We start from the raw sequence: 26,405 nt of genomic DNA on the forward strand, positions 1-26,405 counted from the left end.
ATAGGAAATTAGTATTTGGGTTGTTTATTGAAAATCAGTTTGTGTAATCGTTTGTTTGTTAGCTGGATAGCTCAAAACTATTTGCTATTGGCTCATTCCACCTCAGTTCAACCAATGAGTGAAACGCTACTTTTTCATGTACGGTAGGTATATCATACCAGGGAAAGACACAGTTCCACATTTCAGCTTGATCAGATCAGCGGTTTCCAAGATACTGTAGTTAGATTTTTTCCTCTCACTTTTTTATGAAACTGAATTTCAAATAGTCTTTTCTCAGCAACAACTGGTCTGTCTTCAAAGTCCAAGGTATCTCTAGAAAGGGAAAATCATAAGGAATCCGAATCGTTTTTTGCATCGGAGTATTTTTGACATAAATTACCTTTTGGCCTATATTTTGACATTGAAATTCACAATAAGGGACACGGTGATGTCAATGAAACAAATACTAAAAACGTGGCCCTCGGTGTCAACTACATCATATAAAAACAACAACAAAAGGAGGGGTTTTCTTTTTTGTTTTTCACTCGGTGTAGATGTTGACATAATTCTTCAGAAATGTCAAAATATCCAATCAGTTTATCCTGCAATACATTTATATACACAATGTCCAAGCTGATGAACTCATGACAGAGAAATGTCAATCATAACCTAAACGGCACTAAAAAAAATTATTATGAGAGGCTGTACTTTTGCGTTGAAGAGGATTGCAAGAGAGGAGTGCTTATGTCACAGTGAACTTCAATCAATCAGGAATCCAACAGTGGTCGTTTCTTGATGGCCAGTTGAAGGTTTTGGCTGATCCATAATAGTGCATGGACTTTACCTTGTAGTTACCAAATTCTTCGGAGGCCCTGTCCACCTGAACAATCCATGGGAGGTTATCCTAGCTGCAGCACACAAAGTTCCGATGTCTGACAACAAGAAGCATATCAGCAGTGCAGTGCAGAGTCATCACTCAAGGGTCCTTGAACATGTTGAACTGCAACCAAATAAGGAAGGTTTGTCTGTGGACTGAGTTTGTCGACATGTATCTGTGTCAGGGAGGCAACTACTAAACAATGTACTGCAGTGTTCCTTTGATGGTCAGGATAAGGTTCTCTCTAAGGTCCATTCTCATAACTAGACACATCATCTACTGGAAGATGGAAGAAATAGATGCCTGAGATGCAACAATTTCCTAAAAGTTTAATATGTATTATTTTTTGCTTTATAGTAACAATAATATACACTTTTTTTGTTGTTGTGTCATTGTGTTTGAGTTCATATTGTGAATTGTAAGGTCAAAATATAGGTCAAAGGTCAGTTATGTCTGACGTACTCTGATGCAAAAACAAATTACTTTTTGGGGTTTCCAGAGATACCTTGGTTTTTGAAATCGGACCAGTAGTTGCTGAGAAAAGGCAATTTGAAATTCGGCTCCCATGCTCATTTTTGCCAAAAAGTGAAACAGTCAAACCGCAGTATACAGGAAAGCCTTGATCCGATCAAAATGTTGGCTTTACATGTTATGAATTACCCCATATACCAAATTTCTCTGAAATTGGAAAGAGTGAGGTTTCAAAAAGGTGGAATAACCGTATTTCAAAAGTGAGGCTGTGAAACTACAACAATAATTGTTGATTACAAATGACATCATTTGGGCAAATTCCAGTGTTGGTTCGTGATACACAGCAAATGTGATGCAAATGCTGCATTTACTTTCACATGAATCATGTTTGATGAAGGGTTACTTAGGCTTGTGGATCCAAAACTTTAGCCAGGCTATGACCCTGGTCTTAGAAGAGGTGTGTGCTTTGAGTGCCGTAGTCATCTTTATGTCTCTTATTGACAACATTTGAACTGAAACTCAGATGTTTACATTCAAATCACCGTTACTATGTTCAGCGGGCCAAAGAACATTTTGACTGTATCTTTAAATATTCAGTCCTAATTGCTTCAGAATATTGGCTATCTCCACCCAGCCTACCCAGGGGTACAGTATTTTATTTTTTGTCTGGCTTCAAGCAGACTGTATCACATGTGACTATACACAGCATTGTGTATTTATAGACACAGTCGTTCTCTGCAAGCGCAAAACCGTTGGTCTAAATCAGTGGTCCTCAAACTAAATAGCAGTGAAATTCGGATTAAAGCCCTTGTGAATAAAATGCAGTAAAAATACTGTATGGACAAACAGTGAATTAAACTTTGGAAAATGATGAGCTGATGTAATGTGAAAAGAGACAGCTTATCCCATTTCAGCTCACAGGGGAGTTGTAGTCTGTCCCAGGCTCAGCAGACTTGAGGATGGATGAGAATCGCTGCACACAATGTTTGCCAGTCAATCATAAGGAAAATATGAACAGCACACTGAGTGGGCATAAATCCCATACCCACGCCACATACTGTAAACCAGCTATTTGAACCACTACACTACCAATTCCTCACACAGAGGAATTTTCATTTGTTTCATTAAACAATTTCAGCTTTTAACATGTGAGCTATTCCTAACAGTTGGTTTGTACAGACAGCAGAAAATTCGACATGGTAATACAAAAAAAAATTCAAGGTTGATATCTGCATATGTTTAAAGCCTGGTTCTCTATCTCCCGCTTGCCTTGATTAAAGGGACAGAAAGTCCTCAGCACCTTGATAAGCGGATCAGACCTTACACATTGCACCACAATTTCATTAGAGCACAATTCACAGAACTGTCAGCACCTTATTGAAACAGAGCAGATGGCATGGCCCGAGTAGAGTTGAGTGAGTGGAATCCTCATAATAAGGGAAGAAGCAGGCCTGCAGCTCGCAAGTCAACACCTTTTCATAAACTGTTTACCGGATCCTCGTATGCCTCAGGGCATCTAATAGTCTGGATAAGTCATTTCCATTAACTGCTTTTAATACTTTTGTTTATGAAGGCAGCAGATTTGTTTTTTGAAAAGCCAAGTATATGAACTCCCTGTGCTCACAAATCGGTGCAGACAGCAAATAAAGAATCTACATTGTATGTATATGCGGTATAGTCATCCAAGGATGAAAAGAAAAACAATAACTAAACCCTCAAGAAAGATATTAGTGGCATCAAACACAACAAAACAAAAATGCTAGTATGTGTTGTTTACTGTGTCAGGCCAATATAGACAGATTGCTATGCTAGATACAACCGATGCACTGGCAGACTGACAGTCATTTTTCATGGCCCCTCACCATGAAAACAATTTGCTGGATATTTCGAACTATAAGTTGCTCTGGAGTATGTTGCAACGGTCAAAAACTGTATCATGAAGAAGATATAAAACGCAAGTTGCACTGGACCAAAAGTCACATTTTCGGGGGAAACCTATTTTATAATCAGCGAGACCAAGAACAGTAGATCTCCAACTTGCACCCAAAATCTCCATTGCCTAATCGTAAATTTCTGGTAGGATTAGAAACTTCCACTTATAACTACGGAAAAGTTATTCTTTTCATCTTAAAATGGCTTACCCTAAGCACAAGTAGAATCCCACGTCGCATGGTGGCTAATTGTAGAAGAATCCTGGACGATCAGTGCGCCTTGTGGTACTGTAATTAATCAATTTTGTGGCGCAAGCTGCATGCTAAAGATGCCAGTGATGCACCAAAAGTATTTGCCAATCGACAAAAGTAAGTAGAAGAAGAAATGGACGAAGAATAAAAATGGGAAGAAGTAGAAGTAGTAGCCATGGTGTTGACACTAATGTGTGACATGCTAGCTCGCAAGTTTAGCATGCGGCATCCGTCACAACAAGGATTTACTATTTACAGCAGCAAAATGTCCAATAATTGACCAGAATTCTACCTTTGGTCACTATATAATGGAGGATATTAGGTAAAGTAATCCAGTTTAAATTAAAAAGAAAAACGTTTTCGTAGTTAGAAGCGGAAGTTTCGGATCTATCCGGAACTCGTTTGCTGCCGTCAAAACGATTGGGGAAGTTTGGGTGCGAGTCTGAGCTCTAATTTGAATATGTACAAGTTGCACCTGAGTATAAGACGCAGAAGCAGCCAAACTATGAAAAAAAAAGTGGGACTTACTTTGTACAGTCCAAAAAATACGTTATTATAGAAAAAATGAATGTTTATGTTCTTGCTTTTCATCATGCACATCCGCCTTTGTGTCATTAACTCAAACCCTTCCCAATCATTCGGAGCAATGTGCTGTTTTGAGCGTAACCACTAGTAGAAATCCTTTTTCGAGTCAGTCTATAGATTTTGGGATAAATGGACACTGTTTCTGTGTGGTTGGGGGTACCTTGAACACTTTGCTCCAGTGGGGGTTGAGCATAAATAAACAGTCTATATTTACTTACATCCCCTGGCAACAGGTTTGAATCGGCTGGATGATCAGCAGTGGCGTGTGAATTGGCTCAAGTTCTGAAAGAACGTACTGATGCTCTGTCGCCTTTTAAATGCTAACACTGCCGCAATATCAATTATGTAAACAGTGTTGCCGTGAATGCTCCCACTCATGCATGTGCACTCACGCTGTCCGCCGCTGTAATCTGCTGTAAAATGGAGCTACAGAGCCTCCATTGACGGCAGGTCAGCCAAATTTATTGAGCGCACCCCCCGCTCTCAGTCTGGACCCCTCTTTGTTCCTACGTTCCCATAGAACACTTGGGAGACCCTGCCCAGTGCTGCCAGCCTCTGTGGCTTGAAAGAATCATTGTTTTGTCTTGCTGCTCCCTACATCAATGGCTCCCTTTGTTTCCTCTGCAAGCTTGTAGGACGTTGAACCTCAGACTGCCGTGTCATGATTGAAGACGCAGCGGACTACATTTGTTTCTTCGGTGGCTCTGGAAAGCTTGCAAAATATCCAGGCACCTATTTCAGTGGAGCTAGTCAAACCGAGGAGAACTAAGGCATCATTGCTGAGATGCCGTACTCCATCTCGGACGAGACTCCACGCCCTGCTTTTCTTCTCTCCAGCTCTGTCAATGCACGTGCGCAAGAGCGAAACATAAATGTTTGCATATGCTTATTGCAGTGCGTGTGCTTGCTTGCGTGAGAGACAAGCCTCCCATCCGATCGACCATCTGATCGAGATCATCACCCTTCCGCGAGGGGGGGGGGGGGGGGTCCTGTTTGACAATATGCAATTAAAACCCCTGAAGATGTGAAGGGGGGCACTGGTGAGTTATGGGGAGGGGATGGAGGAAGAGTGTTTGGAGGAGGTGGGAATGACGGGTTTCGGGGGGAAGTGAAAGCACCTGCCTCCACTTCAGGAATCAAGATGGATTAAGGAGAACAACTAAGGAAAGGAATGCTGGAAGGGAATAAGAGTGGTTTTGAGCTTCAAGTGAAGAACATTTTATCCTTCTGCAAATGTGTTGCTTCAGCCTGTTTGGCTGACACATTAATGTAGCACAGTCACAGGAGATGAGGTTAATTCATGTTAAATCCGTGCAATTCAATAATTTCCGAGCGGCTCAAGATTTTTGAAATTAATAAAATTCTTTGGTTTAATCCTCTAAAACTACCGTTACTGGATTTTCACATTTAGTGGCTTTCAAGTTGCTGCTGTAATTTGAATTGAATAAATCACCACATTCTGACACTAAACATAATCATAGTGAAGATTAAAACCAGATTGACAGCCCATGAGTCTCAACTGGATTTTACTCTGCATGCCAAATGGCTGCATTTTTTTTAGGAAATTTATTGGATTGCTTGATGGCACAATTCAATAGAAATAATGAGGACAGCAACGTTGTCAAGCAATTTGGAGGCAAGCAGGTTCGTGAACATCAAAGGTTCTCAAGCATTATTTTTGACTTTTTCTCACAGTCCAGTGAATTAGGTTTTGATAAATCTCTTGCTTTTGTTGTGTATTGCTAAGCATCAACAACTTACATAAAAATCTCCAATTCATACTATTATCGGCTACACACACTAAAATGATCAGAGGTTTCTTTGAACAATTGACATAGGTGACATTTGTCAGATTTGACACAGCTAATAATTCCTGCGTGGAGTCGTCTTAATCAGTAACACCCATTTGCATTTCAATTTTGTATAGTAGTGAAATAGGTCTTCAAGTTCAAGTTGTTCATCAAACTTTCTGAACTGCGGTATTTAGTCCGAAATCTTTATTCAATCTGACAGTGGCCTCAATCTTTTCATCTTGCAGTCCATGCACTGTGCATTATGGCATCATATATGCGAGTTAAGCATTTTATATTCCAACGCTGAATATCCAATAATATTTTCACCAGGCTTAGTTTGATCACTATAAATCAGAGAGCTGGAGGAGGTGTTTGTCGCTGCAGCTTAGCATGGAATTGAATTCAAAGCATTGTTGCATTGTCAAAGAAAAAGAGCTAATGCTACATATTTAGCTCTGTGCGTGATGCCAGGCTTCAAATGACTGACATTTTAGGTCTTCTATTCTCACTCGCGTGCTCTATTTTAAGGTTGATGTTGGCGAAATACAGGGGATGTTGAAATAGTGTCCATTACCTTTAAAGCGGAAGTCAACGCAAACTATTTTTTTTTCAAGAATATGTTCCATGCAGGCCCACTAGTTGAAACACAGCATTCTGATTAATTTTGCGTTTGAGGAATATAAGTTAAGCAGCAAAATGCACTCATTTTTAGCCATCTCCAGGGGCGGCCATTTTGTCGTCTGTCGCCTGAAAATGACATCACAACTGCTCACAACGACCAATCCCGGCTGACCTGTTTTCTGAGTCTGAGCCGTGAATGGTCATTGTGAGCAGTTGTGATGTCACTTTCAGTCGACAGAAGACAAAATGGCCGCCCCCAGAGATGGCTAAAAATGAGTGCATTTTGCTGCTTAACTTATATTCCACAAACGCAAAATTAATCAGAATGCCGTGTTTCAACTAGTGGGCTTGCATAAAACACATTCTTGCAAAAAAAAAAGATGTTTGCATCGACTTCCTCTCAAGTGTTCGTTTCACTTGAAATTGAAGAGAAAGAGTTTGTGGATTTACGATTGTATAGCAATGTTGCGACGTGCTTGGCAGAGTTGCTCCAGTGTGCTGGCTTCAGTCATTCTGTTTGGCCTGGCCTCAGTGACCCGGTGTGGGTAATGTCCTGTTCTGAGACGGGACCTCTCTAGGGCAGTCACAATGGATCGCACTCGGATCGACACGGTGAACATTCATGACTTGCAGTCTCAATCACTTGGCAGGGATTACAAAACATTGTTGTCAGTATTCAGGCGTGAATGCCGATGGCACAGACCTTCATCCAGGCTTAAACAAACCGCTTGCAAAATATGAGTAACAATGATAATGACTGGTTTGATATGATTATGATTTGGGATCTTATCTTATTCCCTGCCAGCCATTTAAGAGCATTTTGACATTTTCAAACCCGCAGGATATTGTGGTCAATGATTATATATACACCAAACCACACACTGAAAGAATAGACTCTCTTCTTTCACCCCATAAAAAGTTTGATTCCAACTTTTTCCATTCTTCTATAATCAGCAGTAGAACAGTGGACTCCCAAACGGTGCCCATCTCAAATCTAAAATGGGGCATCAGCGTCACCCACTGATGGTTGTGCATCAGTAAAGTTGTTTCCAAGTTTGAAGTTTACACTGGAGTAGCATCAGACGCTCCCCCAACCACCCCTGTTTGAAAAAAATTGTAGTTGACAAGTATACTTGTCAATCGCAGTGAATAAGTGTTGATAGCTAAAACTTATTTAAAAAAAAAAAGCTAAAAAATGAAATGCAACTGCATCCTGTGAAGCTGGTCACCTGCTACAGTAATGACTTCAACCTTTTTTTTTTTTTTTTTTTGCCATATAAATAATTATAGCTGAAATGATCTTGTACCAAACTGCCATCACAAAATATGTATTCACACCACAAGCAATGATTTAAATTCATGGATATTTCTTTTTCTGCCGGGGCGGGGCGGGCACCTGTGGATATTTCTTTTTCTGACAACCTGCCACACACGGGATTAAGCCGCGTGCTTTTAAACTGACTGATGAATTGTTCATTAAGATGATTAGTCATGCAACAGCAAAAATGTTGAAATATATCAGCATTGATAGCAGTGGCAAAGAGAAGGGAGATGTGCAATTAAAAGGATTACTTTGCATCTTTTTTTTTTTTTGCTTTGATTTTTGTTACTTCAGTAAATACCATTCAGAATGGAAGGCAAACAAGCAGCTGATCCATTAGGAGGTGCCAGCGATGCCCACCAAAGTAGCACATGATTGTACACAGTGTCATTTATAAAGCGGTCTAATCTTATATAGTGTGACAAAGAAGAACGAGCATGGCTGTTTTACACCACAAGTTTGTTAAGAGAGCTCCTCTTTGTCCCATTCATATTTTGCCGCAAGTCACATCAGAGATTGTCAGCTTTGACAAAAAACATGTTCAGCCTTATTAAAACCCGACATCCCACATAGTGTCAGCTGCGGGCTGAGAGGATTGCTCTGTTCTCTGGAGAGCTGTGTGTGTGTGTGTGCGTGCGTGTGCTTGCGCATGTTTGTCCAGTTCAAACTCATCTCAGCTTCCCGTAGGAGGTGCAAAGAGAACCGGACTGACCTGATTGGTTGGGATTGAACCGCTTGCAGATGGCACTAGCAGCTAACGGCCAAAGCGGTCTTGCATTGAGCTGAAGAGGATTGGATGGACTCTGTATGGTGAAGGGTCGTCGTTCATTTAGGCTTGTCCACAGAGGCGATTCTTGTCACAGGGGAAGCCAGGCAGCTGCTTGGGCTTACTACGATCGCGATTTCAAAGTGCGTTCCATTTATTAACCTGCAAATTGTGCAAAATAACACAGAGGGGCTATTCATCTGGGAGTATGAGTATGTTTTGAGTTAAATGACACTTACTTTGCTGTTCACATTTTTTTTTGTTGATTTATTGCCATGATGACTGGCCGGCGACCAGTTCAGGTCGACTAGTTCGCCTTTTGCCTCAAGTGGCTCGGATAGGCTTTAATTCAGGTTTAGTGTTGCTTGCAAAATGTAAGTTCTTTCACCAATGTCAAATTCATTTCAATAAAACTGTAAAAGTGCATACATTCTCAGCATTATATCTTTATAAGCATTGAAAAAGCAATTTGAGAAAAAAAGTGGAAGAAATTTACATTTTAGAGTCGGAGGCATTGCTATCTCTTATTTACAGCATTTGCATCGTTTCACACTGCAATTTGATCACAGAGGCTGGAAAGGATGGTTGCTATAGTAACTCTGGACAAAAAAAAAAAGCATCAAAAGCAGTGCCGCTGTGAAGTGACAGTACTGACCTTACAAACATATGACACGTGTTGCCAGTTGTTTTAAACAGGGATCTTAATGAAATGGGGGGAAAAAACGGTCTGTATGTTAAAAGTTAGAAAAACCCAAACTTTCTTATTTCAATCATTTTTATACTGTGAGGTTTGCTGTGGTTGTCACAACAGACTACCGTAATACAGCTAACAGCAGCAGTCTTTTCATGTTGCCCCTTACAGCCCCCTTACATTTGTTACTACAGTATACAGCAGGGGTCCCCAAACCTTTTTCCTGTTAGGGCCACATAACTTTTCCCTTCTCTGATGGGGGGCCGGGGTCAGTTTGTAACAGAAAAAGTGTGATGATCGCAGGGTTGCCGAAACTAAAAAAAAAAAACAATTCCAGAACGCCACACATAACCAACAAATTAATAACCCTTTCCGGGACCTTCACAGAAAAAAAGTCAAGAAATAAATAATAAACCTAATGAAATAAACAGCAGTATTTATGGAATAAATAACCAAATAAACTTCTCTGCATTCTTTACAGAAAAAAGTTAAGTCAGTAAATATTAGGGCTGTCAAAATTAAAGCATTAACTATGGAGATTAATTTGAATTTCATAACGCACAAAAAAATTAACTCAGTTAGCTCAGTTTCATTTACTTCCTGTAGCAGCTGACCTCTGTTCACTGTGCACCCAAACTTAGAGGAGAGTCACTGTCGCAAAGACGGACTTTTACATAGTTTTAGTTTCAAGTTGCTTGACGGCTCATGGGAGAAATCCAAAATAATTTGCACACTTTCCACGGCCAAATTCAAATACCATATTAGTTGTATGTCTTTGGCGTATCGTTCAACTGTTGTATTTTACAGGAAAAGAGTTGTATTCAAGGATCAAAGAAAGCTATTAGAACAGTATTTGAATTTCACACATTAATTCCAAGATTTTACTCAAGTAAATAATGGTTCCAAGCTTCATAAAGAATTGTAGTTGAAAAATGCGATTAATCGCGATTAATTATGGAAAATGTTGTGGTTAATTATTTGAAAATTGTAATCGTTTGACAGCACTAGTAAATATATAATATCACTATTTATTAAAAAAATTGTAACTAGGGTTGGACATCGATTGAATTTGGATGATTCCGGTTCCGAATTCGGTTCTTTGATTCTATTCCGGTTCCTATCCATTCTTGATTCCGATTCTTAACGCACATCCAGATTCGCCGCCGTGGCCCGTGCTTGCCAGCACGGAGCGAGCGGAGGGGCTGACGGAGAGGAGCAGCCACTGAGGACGAGCTGAGCAACCGCACCGCAGCTTCAGCGGCAGGAGGGGCTGCGCACCGTGCGCACACATATTCTATCCGTCCGACTTCGTGCTCCTTCCGTGCGGCTAACTAGGAATCTAAATTTAGCACCGGCATTCTAAGATCTGAACGAGAGGATGGAATAGAATGTCACATTTTATACGTGTATTAGTCTCAAGCGTGTGGCCAGACTGAGGAAAAAATATATAATGCGTCTCTGGTATACAGGGGGACGGACAAAATGTGAAGGGCCGTAATTTGGGGACCACTGGCATACAGTATACTGTCATTTACTGGGTTCTTTTTATGCAATAGCCATTGAATACAATCCCTTATTTTTCTATCTGTTGCACACCATGCAACACACTTGCTGAAAGAGCCCTTGGTGCTTCCCCTCCCCGAGTATTTGGCAGCGACCACACATCTAGGTCGCATCCCTGTGTAGAAGGAGAGTTTAGGACACAAAACTTCTGTCGGATTTACTTCCCTGAGAGGCCTTGTCTATGCGCCGCTTGTGCAGCTCGCCACAATTTGGCTTCTCATCCCCTCTCAAATCTAATACCAGCTTGGGTTTCACACAGTTACGTATTTCTGGCTGGGAGGGCTTTACATTTACACACAGATTACAGCACCAGCTGCACTTCGGCGGTGTTTGATGCCCTCACTACTGTGGTCAAGATACCCGAACATAGTAGCTGTACGAGTACACCTCAAGTAAAGCCTCTCGTCTTTGCCTTATAAGCCTGATTTATTCCAGTTGACCCATGGGAGTGCTCCGGTCTGACTTTGGCAGCAATAAAGACAGGCCGCACATGTTTCTTCTCCCTCAGGGAATATTATACTACACGCCAACACACTCAACTGTGTCCTCTTCTTTGTAATAATTGAATTGGATGATTACTGGAGACGTTCCTCGTGCTACACAAACATGGAAGATAAAAAGGCAAGATGCCTTGACAAGGGCTGCAACGAATCGAATGAAATGCATGACAGTAGAGGTGGCCGATATATATCGTTATTGATTTCATCGTCAATCTTGCTTTCACGATGTGTAATTTTACATTATCGAGTATTAAATACTGCCTCTGACTCGAGTCAGTCGACGGCCGCAAAGTATGAGGAAATGCTGAAAAATCCGTGTGCATTGACGGCAGAAGAGGAGGAAGTGATAATCATTCACCGAATCAGCGGGCAGGACCCGGTCACGTGACTCTGCCCGCACTGCAGCCAAGCTACATTTCAAGTATGGAGGAGGGTCCAGCGGGGAATAATAGCAAGGCACGAGTCCACGTCGTCCGCAGTCTGTAAATGGTTTGGGGTTGACAAGACTGACAATCGGTGGGAATAACATTGTTAGATGTGCCAAAATGGTCACGGTGAAGAGCAATTCTGTTGCACCACGAGCCATATGGATTACGAGGACAACTTGGCGACCGCGCAAGCACGCTAAACAAAGGCTTAAACACACACACTCAGAAAAGAGTCGCCGAGTTGAACCAACAAATATAAACACACGCACGCACTCACGCACATACACACTCAGTACTTTAGAGAGCAAGTCAAACGTGGCATCCTGGATGATCGGTTAACATTCAGTTTACACGCTTTGAGTCCGCATCATTCAAAACTAGCCTGTATTCTCGAGGCATGTTGCACAAACTACGCCGGTTTATTAGTGTGACGCCAGCATACACCCAAACATGAATAAAGTCACAAGTCTACATATCACAGCGATGGAAAATGCATTTTTCTGTAAATTGCAGTTTTGTTATTCAACTTTATTCTGAATACGTTGGGCAATGTATGAAAATGGATGTTGTTACCAAATATGGACATCAATGCTTAGGTACACTTTTATTTTCAAGCTGTTTCCGGCCACGTGTCGTGTCATAACGCCTGAATTGACTTGTCTTCCAATCCAAACCTTGTTTGGGGCCGTTTGCCATCACAAACTCTTGCTACCGACTTAACACTAAGATGTGCTGAAATAAATTAAGGGTGCTAAAAAAATGGCTTAATTACGCTGACAGTGTATTTGTACAGTGCCTGTTGCCAGTGTTTAGTGATAGCTCCAGCGCTAGCAAGCGCTAGCAAGTGCTAACAGCGCTCAAAGTGCTCCATATTGGCTGGCGAGAGCCATCAGATTACTTTTCAAAGGCACTAAACATAAATGACTCCGCAGTCCGCACACTTTGATACTGACAGCCTGACAGTTGCCATTCCAACTGATCACAATTATTTACAAGCACGCACACACACACACACACACACACACACACACACGCACACACACACACACACACACACACATCGTTACCTCGAATGGGACTACTTGCTTTTGTTGCCAAAAGTTTGAAAAATATCCTGTCGACTCCCATAGTGCTAACCCACACTTCACACTAGTACATCAGGGACTTTATCACACACTCATTCAACATTGTGTATTGTGAAACTTGTGATTCAAGGCTAACTGGAAGTGATTTCAGTGACCATAAGACTTTAGTTAGTCAGGAAAAAAACATGAGGTGAATCCCTTGAATCACAAGTTTCACAAAACACAATGTTTAATGAGTGTGCCATAAAATAGTGGCTTCAAAATTCTACGCACGTCATGTTTTAATAAGGTCATGTTGTCCAGCATCACTGGCAACACTACTGTTGAAAGTGATGTGCATTAATTCAGCCATCCATCCATTAGGTTTTCAGGTAAACTGGAGCCTAAGCCAGCTGAGTTTAGGCGTGAGGCCAGTTACACCCTGGCCTTGATGTCAGCCGATGGCAGGGCACAAAGAGACAAATAACCATTCACACTCACATTCACTCTTACGTACGATTTAGAATACTTAACATACATGTGTTTGGATTGCGGTTTACCCCGAAAATCTTAAAGCCAAAGGTTTACCAACTTGAAGATCTATACAACGCACCTTACCATCTAGCTGGCATTGGGCGGAATCTTTTTACATGCAAAATCATCTGTTTTCAGGAGACCCCAAAAGCATCATCAACATTTGTTCAACCGTCAACATTCCATTGGCAAAGAGAGCAAGCCATTTTCAACAAACGTTTTCACAATCTATCTATCTATCTTTCTATCTATCTATCTATCTATCTATCTATCTATCTATCTATCTATCTATCTATCTATCTATCTATCTATCTATCTATCTATCTATCTATCTATCTATCTATCTATCTATCTATCTATCTATCTATCTATATACATGCATACCTACATACATGTATATATGTACATGTATATATATGTATATTGCAATTAATTATCTACCCATAAATGAAGTAGATAGATAGATAGTCTTTCATAGTAATTAATGGTTCATTTGCCTTTATTTTAGTGTAAATTTAGTGTAAACTAACCTGTGAGACCAAAGCATTTACATACCTGTATGATGAATCTGATATTGTTGATAGTAATACAGATTAATTTATTGCTTGTGTGTTTGTTAAAAAAATACATGGGACCTTGAAAAACAAATCGCATATTAAACAGCAAACGCAATATTGTAAAAAATAAAATAAAATAAAAAAATTGCAATTAGTCCATTTTTCATAATCGTGCAGCATTAATGGCCTCCACCGTCCTCACTTGCCGACTGCTTTGCATTGCAGTTATGAAAACTGGGTTCAAAGTGAGATCCTGCTCATCAGTTCAAAATACTCCTTGGGAAAATCGAACAGTTTTTTCACTTTCTATTGACAAATCCATTGTCCCTCTCTCCCCTCAAGTTAAGAGTCAAAGCTCATATCAAAAACATTACACGGTCTGCATATTTCCATTCACGCAACATCAACTTTCCCCGACCAACCTTCACACCCAGAACCGCCATCCTTGTCAATGTCGATTATTGTAAGTCTCTCCTTGTTGGTCTTCCACTCAAACTTTTACATATACATCAGCTGGTCCAAAACTCTAAATGTTTTTCCTCGTAGGATAGATTTTCATTTAAATGAGGTTATTGAAATGTAAATGTGAGATGGTAGCATAAAGGGGCAAAGGACTGCATTTCATTCTAAACGGACCTCGAATGCAATTATAAGAAAGCAGATTAGCAGGGAGCTGAAATCAGATGGAAGGATAGTGAACCTTGCGTCTGCAAAGTTGCCTTCTCAGCTCTCTCGTCTCATTGTTCTGTCTATAGCCTTATGAAACAAGCACTGTTTATTTTAGTTGGCAGAAATGGAAATGTGTTTGTATTTTCTTCAAATATATAATAGCACAATAGCGAGTCCTCGCCACGCGCTATCATCTAACTTGATTTAATATTTTGGGAATATTTGAGGAATAGTTCTGAACATTTTTAAAACATCATAGCTGCATTTCGTCTGAAAGGGGAAGTCAACCCATAAACATTCTTGACAAGAATATGTTCAATGCAGGGCCACCAGTTTAAACAAAGCATTCTGGTTAATTTGCGTTTGTGGAATAAGAGTTCATCCACGTGGCCATTTTGTCAATTCTGTCGTCTGAAAATGACATCACAACTGCTCAGGGCTCAGGTAACGACCAATCACGGTTCAGCTTCAGAAAACAGGTGAGCCGTGATTGGTCATTACCTGAGCCCTGAGTAGTTGTGATGTCATTTTCAGTCGACAGAAGTGACAAAATGGCCGCTCCCAGAGATGGCTAAAAACGGATGGATTAACTCTTATTCCACAAACGTAATATTTATCAGAATGCCTTGTTTAAACGAGTGGACTTGCATAGACCATATTTTTAAAAAAATATGTTTGGGTTGACTCCCGACTTTAAATGATCATGCTAGTTTGATAATAAGCTATGCTTACCTCGACAAGATCAAAGATGATCAATGTCATTAACTCACTTAGGTCATCATCAGTCAGGAAAGCAAAGCGTAACGAAAAACAAAACAAGATCAATCTACAGTATATCGAGGACCACATTAAGTCAACAGAAATCAGGTCCAACGTCAATGCAGATCTTGTGCAGCGCCAGCGAGCGTACCTGAAAACGCCATCAAGCGGAGGCCCTCTGTCACAATGTCAAGAAACATGAAGCAAGTGTGGTTCTTCCATTACAAGATTATCTTTCTCTCTGTGCTCATCTATCATCCGTGGGTCTCACTTGTGACATATTTCGATCTTGAGGGAACTCACACGAACAGTATTGCTTAAGTGACAGATGAGTGAGATCTGACCTTGGAGTTGAGGCGATTGTGCGGCACTGTCGCTGAGATTCTCAGCAGGTGAATATTTTTAAGCATTGACCGAGGGATGGCCTGCCCACCGACTAGTGTCAACGTTTTCTTTAGTTTAGTGGCCTGTAGCAGTGGCAAATTAGCGAGTGAGCACCTACTCGTTTTAATGCTAGCTTAGACAAACATATCTTATTTAGGGGTGATTATCTCCCAATATCTTCTCCAATTCAAAGACATTTGTGTATTTCTCGTCGCCACTGTATTGTATTAGTTTTTTTCTGAAATCTAACCACTTTACCCTGTACTGTTTCACTCCCCGGAATCGTGTTACCCATGATGGTTATTGATCTTTTCAAAACAAGAACAAGTGCTCACCTAAAGTGCATTTGACTCCAGTCGGCTCAGAGACTGATACGATGTAAACATGACAGAGTCGAAAACAAGAAACTGAGCTGTATATCAACATTTGTTCCTCCAGGTGCCCCTGGTTGACCAAGGTGATCTCCCCTATCGTGCCTCTCTACAATGGCCTCGTCTTCCTCTTTGTATTGGCCAATTTCAGCATGGCGACCTTCATGGACCCTGGTGTCTACCCCAGAGGTTTGTGCTCCCTGCATCACTTCCTTCTATTTTCGCGTAATCAATTAAACAAAAAGTTAGGCCCCATGCAATATTCAAGTCTGGGTATTTTCCAAGAACATTTGTGTCACTTTCCACTGTGTCTTAGTTTTGAGTTTATGTTTGGCTTTTTGTGCAAAATCCAACTCAGTTCTTGAGAACTACCATAAAGAGGGAGTCAACACAAACATATTTTTTTCGAGAATATGTTCGATGCAGGCCCACTACACTGAAAAAAAATTATGGTTGAATTTATTCTATTTTATTTTGTCAAGTGGTTCCACAAAATAAAATAATCTGTACCCAGATACATTTTAGAAGTAGATCTATAGTCTGCTTAAAAAAATCTGGGTTCAGATGCTTTTATTTTGTGCAAACACGAAACCCGAAAAAAAAAACTAAATAAAATTGAGTAAATGATGCACAGCATTTGTTTCCAGTGTAATTGAAACAAGGCATTATGATTAATCCCGGCATCACATTTATGGAATATGAGTTAAGCGGCAAAATCCACCCGATTTTAGCCATCTCAGGCGGCAGCCATTTTGTCACTTCTGTCGTCTGAAAATGACATCACAACTGCTCAGGGCTCAGGTAATGACCAATCATGGCTCAGCTTCAGAAAACAGCTCAGCCGTGATTGGTCGTTACCCGAGCCCTCAGCAACTGTAATGTCATTTTCAGTCGACAGAAGTGACAAAATGGCCGCCCCCCGAGATGGATGAAAACGGGTGTATTAACTCTTATTCCACAAACACAATATTAATCAGAATGCCTTGTTTCAACTAGTGGGCCTGCTGGGAACATATTCTTGATAAAACTATGTTTGGGTTGACTTCCTCTTCAAGCAGTGAGTCTATCCAGGTTTAAACAGTGGTGATTCAACTCTCTCCTGCGGGGGTGTTTTATAATGTGCTTGTAAATGATAAGCACCTGTCTAGAGGAACAATTACCTCTTCCTGTATAGCAGTAATTATCTCAAGGCCGTGTGGCGCACATTGTACTCTTAGACCGAGGCGAGCGTGTGCAGTTATCACCTGCACAATTTTATGAACCACACTTACTGGAAGTATATGTTGGCAGGCTGCACTCATGTGTAACGTCAGTCAAACCCCACTCCCCAAAAAATGAGTGATATGATACAATGTTTGTGAAAGAATGACTGGAAACAGTCAGCTTTTTAAATGTAAAAAGAGAAAGCTGATGTTAATTCTTCGATTTTATCAACATGAGACATTTTGTCATTTGTCTTTATAAGAGACATTTGATATTACGCTTGACACAATGACTGAGCGAATTGCCATCTTGGTGATTCATGTTGGATTCAATTAATGTAAAATCGAGTATCAAGGCGGAGTCCACATAATATCAAGTATTATTTTAGTTGTTTGAATAATTCTTTACATGTGACAGCCAGCCTAGCTGAGGTCAAACATGATTTCATTTTGCTTGTGTTTGACTTTCTTCACTGTGCTCCTCCCGTTTTGGGGAGCTTTGGCCACATAAGAAGCACATGACCTCGCAGCCAACATTAGAGGTTAACTTTCTGCTCAACTGTGACAATAAAATAAAAAAATTGCATGACCTTAAAAAAAAAAGAAAAAAAACAAAACAAAAAAAAAGCTGAAACAGCCCTTGCCTGACTGGGTGTTCATGTCGGCACAGCGGACGAGGACGAAGACAAAGACGATGACTTCCGAGCGCCTCTCTACAAGAATGTGGAGATCAAGGGCATTCAGGTTCGGATGAAGTGGTGCGCCACTTGTCACTTCTACAGGCCGCCTCGCTGCTCACACTGCAGTGTCTGCGACAATTGCGTAGAGGTGAGTGTCTGTCTATGTTTGTATGTGAAAATATGAATGCATATTTACACACTCTTCATTATAGGCTGCTGTAGAATTCAGTGATTCCCGACCACTGTGCCTCGTCACGGTGTGCTGTGGGAAATTATCCCAAGTCATTTCATTGTTTCCAACATTATTCATACATTTGTGGTGCACATTTGTGATAATTATCTTTACATACAAAGTCTACGCTAATGTCTAGTCCCACTCATTTCAGTTCTCTTTACACAGCACCTGTGGAACTATTTCACTATTAAAGCAGAAGTCAATCCAAACATATTTTTTAAAAGAATATGTTCCCAGCAGGCCCACTAGTTGAAACACGGCATTTTGATTAATTTTGCGTTTGCGGAATATAAATTAAGCAGCAAAATGCACTCGTTTTTAGCCATCTCTGGGGCAGCCATTTTGTGTTCTGTCGACTGAAAATGACATCACATCTGCTCACAACGACCAATCACGGCTGATCTGTTTCTGAATCTGAGCCGTGATTGGTCGTTGTGAGCATTTGTGATGTCATTTTCAGTCGACAGTAGACAAAATGGCCGCCCCCAGAGATGGCTAAAAATGAGTGGATTAACACTTATTCCACAAACGCAATATTTATCAGAATGCCCTTTTTCAACTAGTGGGCTTGTATAGAAAATATTCTTGAAAAAAAATGTTTTCATTGACTAACCTTTTAAACATCCATGGACTGTGGATTGAGTGTTTGTCCTTACATTAAAAAAAATGAATATCTTCTCCCTTCTCAGGACTTTGACCATCACTGTCCTTGGGTCAATAACTGCATTGGACGCAGAAATTATCGCTACTTCTTCCTCTTCCTGCTCTCTTTGAGCATTCATATGATGGGAGTTTTCACCTTCGGCCTCATTTTTGTGCTCCACCACCGGGAGACGCTGGGAGCTCTGCACACCATCGTCACGTATCCTTGTAACAATCCTCTTACCACTTTTGCTATGAGTTTTGATCACTTGTCAACATCTTGTACTGTCAATGTTTTGTGATCTGATATTTTATTTGCCTTAATTGTCTAATGCCCAGATTGGTGGTAATGTGTATCGCAGGACTTTTCTTTATTCCCGTCATGGGTCTCACAGGTTTCCACATGGTGCTTGTGGGGCGAGGTCGAACCACAAATGAACAAGTGAGGAGACACGATAGATTAATGAATGACACGATAGATTAATGAAGCTCTGGGTTAGGGCTGTACAATATCTTGAAAAAAGATTTCCATTGCGACAATGGCCCGTGCAATATGCATATTGCAAAGATGTGCAATAAGTTTCATATGGAATTTTATTCTTTTATGCAAGGACGGGCGAGAACCGATACCAGGTATCGGTATCAGGCCAATACCAGCCTTAACTTAATTTGCACATTGCTGAGTGAACTATATATATATATATAAATATATATATATATATAGTTTATTCATATATTTCAATGAATTAGCTAAGAATACATCGAGCTTGCTTATTTTGCCACATGCAAATTTGATTTCTTTCATTAGATAATAATAATGTAATTTCTTTACTTTCATGCTAAATATCACAATAATATCGATATTGCAATATTAAACACGCATATAGCATGTTTTTCTATTCTTGTGCAGCCCTACTCCGAAGTGCAATCATGAAACTCAAAAGAAAACCACTAGTGATGATCTTATTCATATTATCGTTCTAGTGCTGAAGTATCGGGCCTCCGGATCAGCGTGTGTGCGCGTGCGTTTGTGTGTGCACGTCTGTCGAAATTCTAAACAAGGTCTTGTGTTCCTCAGGTAACGGGCAAGTTTCGTGGAGGAGTAAATCCCTTCACTAAAGGTTGCTGTGGCAACGTGGAGTATGTTTTGTGTAGTTCTCTGGGTCCAAGGTAAGATGCTCTGTGGGCACGGTCTTGTGTGTGTCTTTTTAAATTGTTGACATCATATTTATTATTGGTCAGTGGAGGTGTAATGATTCACTCAGCTGACCTCTATGCAGGCAACATGGGTTCAGGTCCCACTCAAAACGCAAGTGTATGCGTGTATTGTGATTGGCGACCAGTCCAGAGGGTAATCTGCCTTTTGCCCAAAGTCAGCTGGGATAGGCTCCAGTATATACAATAGTACATACAGGAAGTCCTCGAATTATGACGTACCGCAACCTACGACGTTTCGACTTTACGACGCCCGTGCCTCTTCCGCCATTTTGTCACCAGCACCATAGTGACTACATTTACTGTACATGCAGTCAATATTCGGTTTCAGGTCAAAATTCCGATTTCTGAAATATTCTGAATAACCCGTTTACATGATTGAACGGGCAGAGTTGCTCCGGCATTTTAATAAGTCACTGTGATGGCGGCGCGACTCAAATGGGCGTCATTTCCGCGTGTTACTTTCAACTGTCAATGAAGCACTTGATATTCATGTCACTCACCACAGGAATGAAACAGCCGGTTTTCCTCTTTGCTCCGAAAGTGAGCTTTTGTGCTGCGTCTCTGAGCTTGTTTACCTCTGCTTGCGCATTTGCGGTGGGTTTCGCGCCAAACAACACACTTGCGCATACAAGCACTTCCTGTACTACAAAGACCAGGATTCATTGCGGTTGAGTATGCGTAGAGTGTCTTGATCGTGTCTGTTTGCGCGCCAACAGTATCTTTGCCTTTTTCGTCCTCCTCTCCTCAATTAACTTCCACTTCTCAGCAGTAATGCTTAAGTACAGCATCTTACGCTTTTTATGTTAATGTATTTTCGTTTTTTTTTTTTATACTAAGTATTTTGATGTAAATTTCAACTTCAACGGTGAAATCCGGCATACACGTAAATTCGGGTTACATCGCAAGTGTAGGAACGGAACTCGTTCGTAAATTGATTATTTTTGTAGCAACGCTCAAAATCTTGGTGGCACAGTTCCCAGTGTTCATGCATGATGTCTCTTTCCATGCAGGTACATATTTGACCCCCGAAAAAAGCCTCACTTTAAAATTCAACCTCCGTTTATCAGACCAGACCTCTCAGACAGGCAAATCACCATCAAGGTCAATGACAACGGCATCCATGGCACCATCATCAGCTCCAAGGTGAGCTTTTTTGTACTCAATCTACAGCTTTTTTGGGCATTATTTCAACATAACAGTAATTGCAGCATGTGCCTCTGTGATACCCCCCCATGCCTGTGTATGCTTTGCATTACTTTGCTGCTGCCAGTACTAGTTGGTTGTTTCAGTATCTCAGTGGCGACAGATGATGTACACAGAACTGATTGTAATGAAATGACAACAACAAAAGATATAATATAATCGGGTTATTGATGCCCGGAAAAATATTACTTGACAAAGACGAGATTCACTTAGATTAATGGTAGTTGAATGACTTTATGTCCTAATAAAAGGGCTCTGACAATCTTGAGTCAAAACACACAAATGATAACAGCACATTTAACATCCACTTTTTATATTTTATTGTATTTTCATTACCATGACGACAGGGGTGAAGCAAGCGGTTGCGACTAGCTGAGGAAAAAAGTGGGCCCCCATTTGAAGATCCATTGAATTTTCAATTGCAAAGGCATCACTTCACCACCGAGCCGACAAATCACACGTCAGTTAGTATCTGTGCATGTGGCACATGCAGCAGACACATCAGCAAACACAATTGCCCCATCGCCCCCACCACATCATCGGTCATCGTTTGCTGAACAATCAAATACATACTGCTTATCAGAAGCTAACATTGCTAATGCTAGTACTATACATTCTGATCTGTGCTTTCAACAATGAGTTGGGTAAAATTGTGGCTTGCTCACAAGACATATTTTCGGACTTGCGCTGCTCACAAAAGATGTACTTGATTGTGTAATTTGACACTATGGGTAGGGAGGTACGCCAGACTTTATTTGTTTAGGATATACAAGTGAAGTGCATTTCACCTATTTCACAAAATGCACATTATTCATATATTTTTTATTTGTTAGTTGTAAAATTGTATTTCCAATTTATTTGCTGTTCCCCCCAACCCCACCCCCCCCAATTTTTCTTTTTTTTTTATTATTACTACCACGTACTACTTAACTTACTAATTCTGACCTGTGACTGTACATAGTAACCGCTGGTTGGTTTGCTTGCTTATGCAATATGCTTGAGACTGCGATTGTGTCAACTAGATACCATAATTTCCTTCAGGGTGACTAAAGTATGCACCTTCTCACACGGGCATCTATCGCACCTGCTGTTCAGCCACCTGTTTAAGATGTTCTTGCCACTCTGCTCTCATTCACATAGTCCAAAAGCAGCCTCGATGGCCTGGATGAAAAAGAAACGCAGCCGCCATTGCCACCAAAAGCTGACAGGTACAACCAGCTGAAAAATCACCTGACCTCCAGTGAGGGTAAGAACCACTCAAATCTCTTTCCTCCATTCAACTCAAATTGAGTTGAATGTAGGAGTCATTTACTATTCACACTCAAATTGGGACAGCTATCATTACACCAACAAGAGCTGAAGGATTGTAGCGTATAGTGTAACCAAAAAAAGGGAAACAACTGTCTTGTTAATAGTGCAGTGCAATTTTACACTACTGCAAACACAATAGTCTTCGTAAGGACTATTTTCAAGGAGCACTTGTATTGAATCATATCACAGACTGTGCAGGTGTGGCTGATGACGTATCTGGTGAGTGTAAATCACAGCCTGTTTTCCTCTGTGGGCACATCCCGTTATTTATGCATGTGTCCCTGTGCAGTTGTGATTTGTTACTTTTAAATCTTGTGAAATATCGTCATTAATCTAGTGTTAACACACACACACACACACCCGGTCGGTTCCCTCCTGAGACCTTGTGTCTTGCTGCATTATGTCAGGGATGGAACAGTTCGACCTGCCACAAGGAGCAACATTGCAACCTGCTGGTAGTTTCTTGTACTGCAGCAGGGCCACCATCACTTGTTCAAACACATCACGACTTTGTCATCTGAATTGAATGTTGTTATCCTTTCGGCTTTTCCCCTCAGGGGTCGCCACAGCGAATCAAGTGCACGCACGATTCGCATCAAAACGATTACAAACCCCAATTCCAATGAAGTTGACAACATTGTGTAAAATGAAAATAAAAACAGAATACAATTGTTAGTGAAAACTTTCCAGCCAATAATTAATTGAATACACTAAAAATACAAGGTATTTAAAGAGGAAGTCAACCCAAACATATTTTTTTTCTATAATATGTGACCAGTCACGGATGACCTGTTTTCTGAATCTGATCCGTGATTGGTTGTTGTGAGCAGTTGTGATGTCATTTTCAGGCGACAGAAGACAAAATGGCCGCCCCCAGAAATGGTTAAAAACGAGCGCATTTTGCTCCTTAACTTATATTCCACAAATGCAAAATTAATCAGAATGCAGAGTTTCAACTCATGGGCCTGCTGGGAACATATTCTAGCCATCTCTGGGGGCGATCTTGGATGGCGGCATATTTTGCTCCAAAACCTAAATCTTTCAGCATGAATGGTGCCTTCACAGGTGTGCAAGTTACCCATGCAATGGGCACCAACAGCCCCCCTACCATCACAGATGCTAACTTTTCAACTTTGCGCTGAAAACAGTCAAAATAGTCCCTTTCTTCTTTCACCCAGAGGACACGACGTCCATAATTTCCAAAAACAATTTGAAATATGGACTCGTCAGACCACAGCACACTCTTCCAATTTACATCAGTCCATTTCAGATGAGATCCAACCCGGAGAAGGTGGTGCCGTTTCTGGGTGTTGCTGATATAATGGCTTTCACTTGGCATGATAGAGATTTTTCATTTGTAGTCAATGTTGGTTTTCAGCCTTGCCACTTACAGTAGTTACAGACATTTCTCTAAATCTGAATTTTTGGATGATTTTACGGATCACTGATGATGAAATCCCTAAATTATTTGCAATTGTATGTTAACAAACGTTAAACTGTTGGAGTGTTTGCTCGCTCAATTGTTCATAAAGTGGTGAAACTCGCCGCATCCCTGCTTGTGAACGACTGAGGCTTTCGGGGATGCGCCTTGTACATCCAATCTTACTTTTTTATTTTTCAAAGCAAACCTCAACTTTTGCAGTCTTTTGTTGCCCCTGTCCAAGCTTTTTGGGAACATGCTGCAGGAATCAAATTCAAATGAAGTTTTTCTATTAGCAAAATAAATAATGTTCATCGGTTTGAACATATCTTGTCTTTGTATTTGCAAATCATTGGATTCAGTTCAAATGTACCTTTTACTCAACGTCTAATCGGAATTGTGCTTAGTACAAATGGCACTCAATCTGGGGCAAATTCTACAGCAAAACAGAAATATTCCACAGGTAATGAAATCTGGAATGAATAAAAAATAATATTAAACTGTGCAAACTATACACATGCGAATATAACACAAGATGTATCAACATATGTACACTTGTTAGTGTTTTTTAGGAATTAGTTTATGTAAATAATGTAACCATAACTGTACACTGTACATAACTGAGTACAATTCAGTTGTCCATCAATTCTGAAATGGTTGACGTCATCTACAGTATTTGCTTTTCTCTCTGTGTTTATGATACTGTAGAAAGCTCGCTGTCTGGAAAGACCCACCCCTCCACTCCGGCGATGTACAAATTCAGACCGTCCTTTGGCACAATGCCAAAAGTCCACTATCATACTGCAGGGGACAAGGTAAAATGATGAAGCGGTTGTTGTTTTTGATGTAGAAACTGCAGAACATTTACTACGAGTCATGTCTTCTGTTTTCTTGTCAGATTGTCATGCCCGATGACCAAAATTCCTCAGCCATCTTGGAAGAGGGTGTTCGTGGCCACGACTATCGATCCGAGCCCAACTTAGATCTGCCAGAGTACACTAATGCTCCCCTTCAACGCACTTTCAAATCCTCGCCTTTCCAGCTGGACTCCGACCCGGTCAACTCTCGGACTCTTAGCCTGAAGCAGGCTCACCAACGATCGGAGAAGGGTCAGCTCGTTGGTCTGCAGCCCCAGACGGTCACCTCTACGCCCTACAAGAACGTCTTCTCTCCCAACGCGCTCTCCAACCGTAACGGGAGCCTATCCTATGACAGCCTGCTGAACCCCAGCAGCACCCCACCCACTGCCAGAGAGTGCTTGGCCCACCGTGGGTTGCCTCCAGTGGGGTTCCACTCGCCCTACCTGCCCACCAAAATGTGCCACGTGCGCGAGCCTGAGATGCAGAGACAGCAGGTCGCCGCCACCTACAGTCCGGTTATGTCATCTAGGGGGGTGAGCCGTCACTCCCCTCACCTACGGGACAGGGACCCATCTCCGGTGCGCTACGACAACCTCTCCCAAACAATCATGGCCTCCATCCAAGAGCGGAAGGAAATGGAGGCGAGGGAGAAGCGACACATGCTACACGGCCATTCGCAGACACATATCTATGCCCAGGACTCGGGTGTGTTTGAGGGCTCGGGGGGCTATGGCCTCCCACCCAACCCCTGCTATCCGGATGGGCCTCGCTGTGCCGGTTCCAGAGGCCCAACACCTCCGGCCTACGGAGGCTCCAGGGACAACCTGATGGGGGTTGGGCTGAGCTACGGCCAAAGAACCCCCGTGCTGTGCCAGGCCGGCTCCACTCTGGGTCGAGCACCCAGGACTTCATCCAGCTCCTTGCACACGGACCACATTAGCACCAACAACAACCACGGAAGGGTCGCGGGCCCCGAGGGCCTTTACCGCTCCCCTGCCCACCGCCCCCACCCCCACCCCCACCCCCACTCCCCTGCCATGCCCCGCTCGCCCTCCTACTCCCACCAGAAACTCTCATACATGAGTGCCCAGGAGAGGATGGACTCACCTCGCCTGGGCGGGGCAAGGTATGAATCCTAGGCCTCTGGTACTACTGCATGCATGCCCTAAGTGTGTGTGCGTGGGCTGGGGGACCCCCCCAGGGGGGGTCTGTCTGGAGGCCTACACAGCTATCCGCTGAGTCCTGCTCCCATTGATTTAATGAGCTTTAGTCTGTACCTCTTTCTAGCATGTAGCATTAAGTATACAGTGTCTGTCCTACTGTTTATTTATCCTTAAGTTCCATCTGAATTCATAAATGTGTTCCATGAATGGATTATTTTTTTTCTGCCTTAGAAAAAAAAAAGTTTTGTATTCTTCTGTGACTGTCAGATTAATAAAGTTGTGTGACTTTCCATTCCTCCTCCTTTTTGCATGCTTTTACATACTTATTTCACATCACCGGTCATTTCCAACACTC

At 41.5% G+C, this 26,405-nt stretch overlaps 1 protein-coding gene across 2 annotated transcripts in view; it reads left to right on the forward strand.

The window, feature by feature from the left end:
- The window catches only part of zdhhc8b (zDHHC palmitoyltransferase 8b), a 64,245-nt gene that overhangs the window by 35,662 nt on the left and 2,178 nt on the right, over positions 1 to 26,405 (forward strand). For both annotated transcript variants that reach the window (XM_086030127.1, XM_086030128.1), the window contains exons 2-10: positions 16,184 to 16,305; positions 17,989 to 18,146; positions 18,923 to 19,095; positions 19,215 to 19,317; positions 19,954 to 20,045; positions 21,104 to 21,236; positions 22,437 to 22,542; positions 24,736 to 24,842; positions 24,926 to 26,013. In XM_086030127.1, the coding sequence (XP_085886253.1) occupies positions 16,184 to 16,305; positions 17,989 to 18,146; positions 18,923 to 19,095; positions 19,215 to 19,317; positions 19,954 to 20,045; positions 21,104 to 21,236; positions 22,437 to 22,542; positions 24,736 to 24,842; positions 24,926 to 26,013 (2,082 nt within the window). The remainder of the gene's footprint in view (positions 1 to 16,183; positions 16,306 to 17,988; positions 18,147 to 18,922; positions 19,096 to 19,214; positions 19,318 to 19,953; positions 20,046 to 21,103; positions 21,237 to 22,436; positions 22,543 to 24,735; positions 24,843 to 24,925; positions 26,014 to 26,405) is intronic.

The sequence above is a fragment of the Filicampus tigris genome, chromosome 5 (assembly GCF_054856515.1).
Source record: "Filicampus tigris isolate MCC_2025a chromosome 5, RoL_Ftig_1.0, whole genome shotgun sequence".
Lineage (NCBI taxonomy): Eukaryota > Metazoa > Chordata > Actinopteri > Syngnathiformes > Syngnathidae > Filicampus > Filicampus tigris.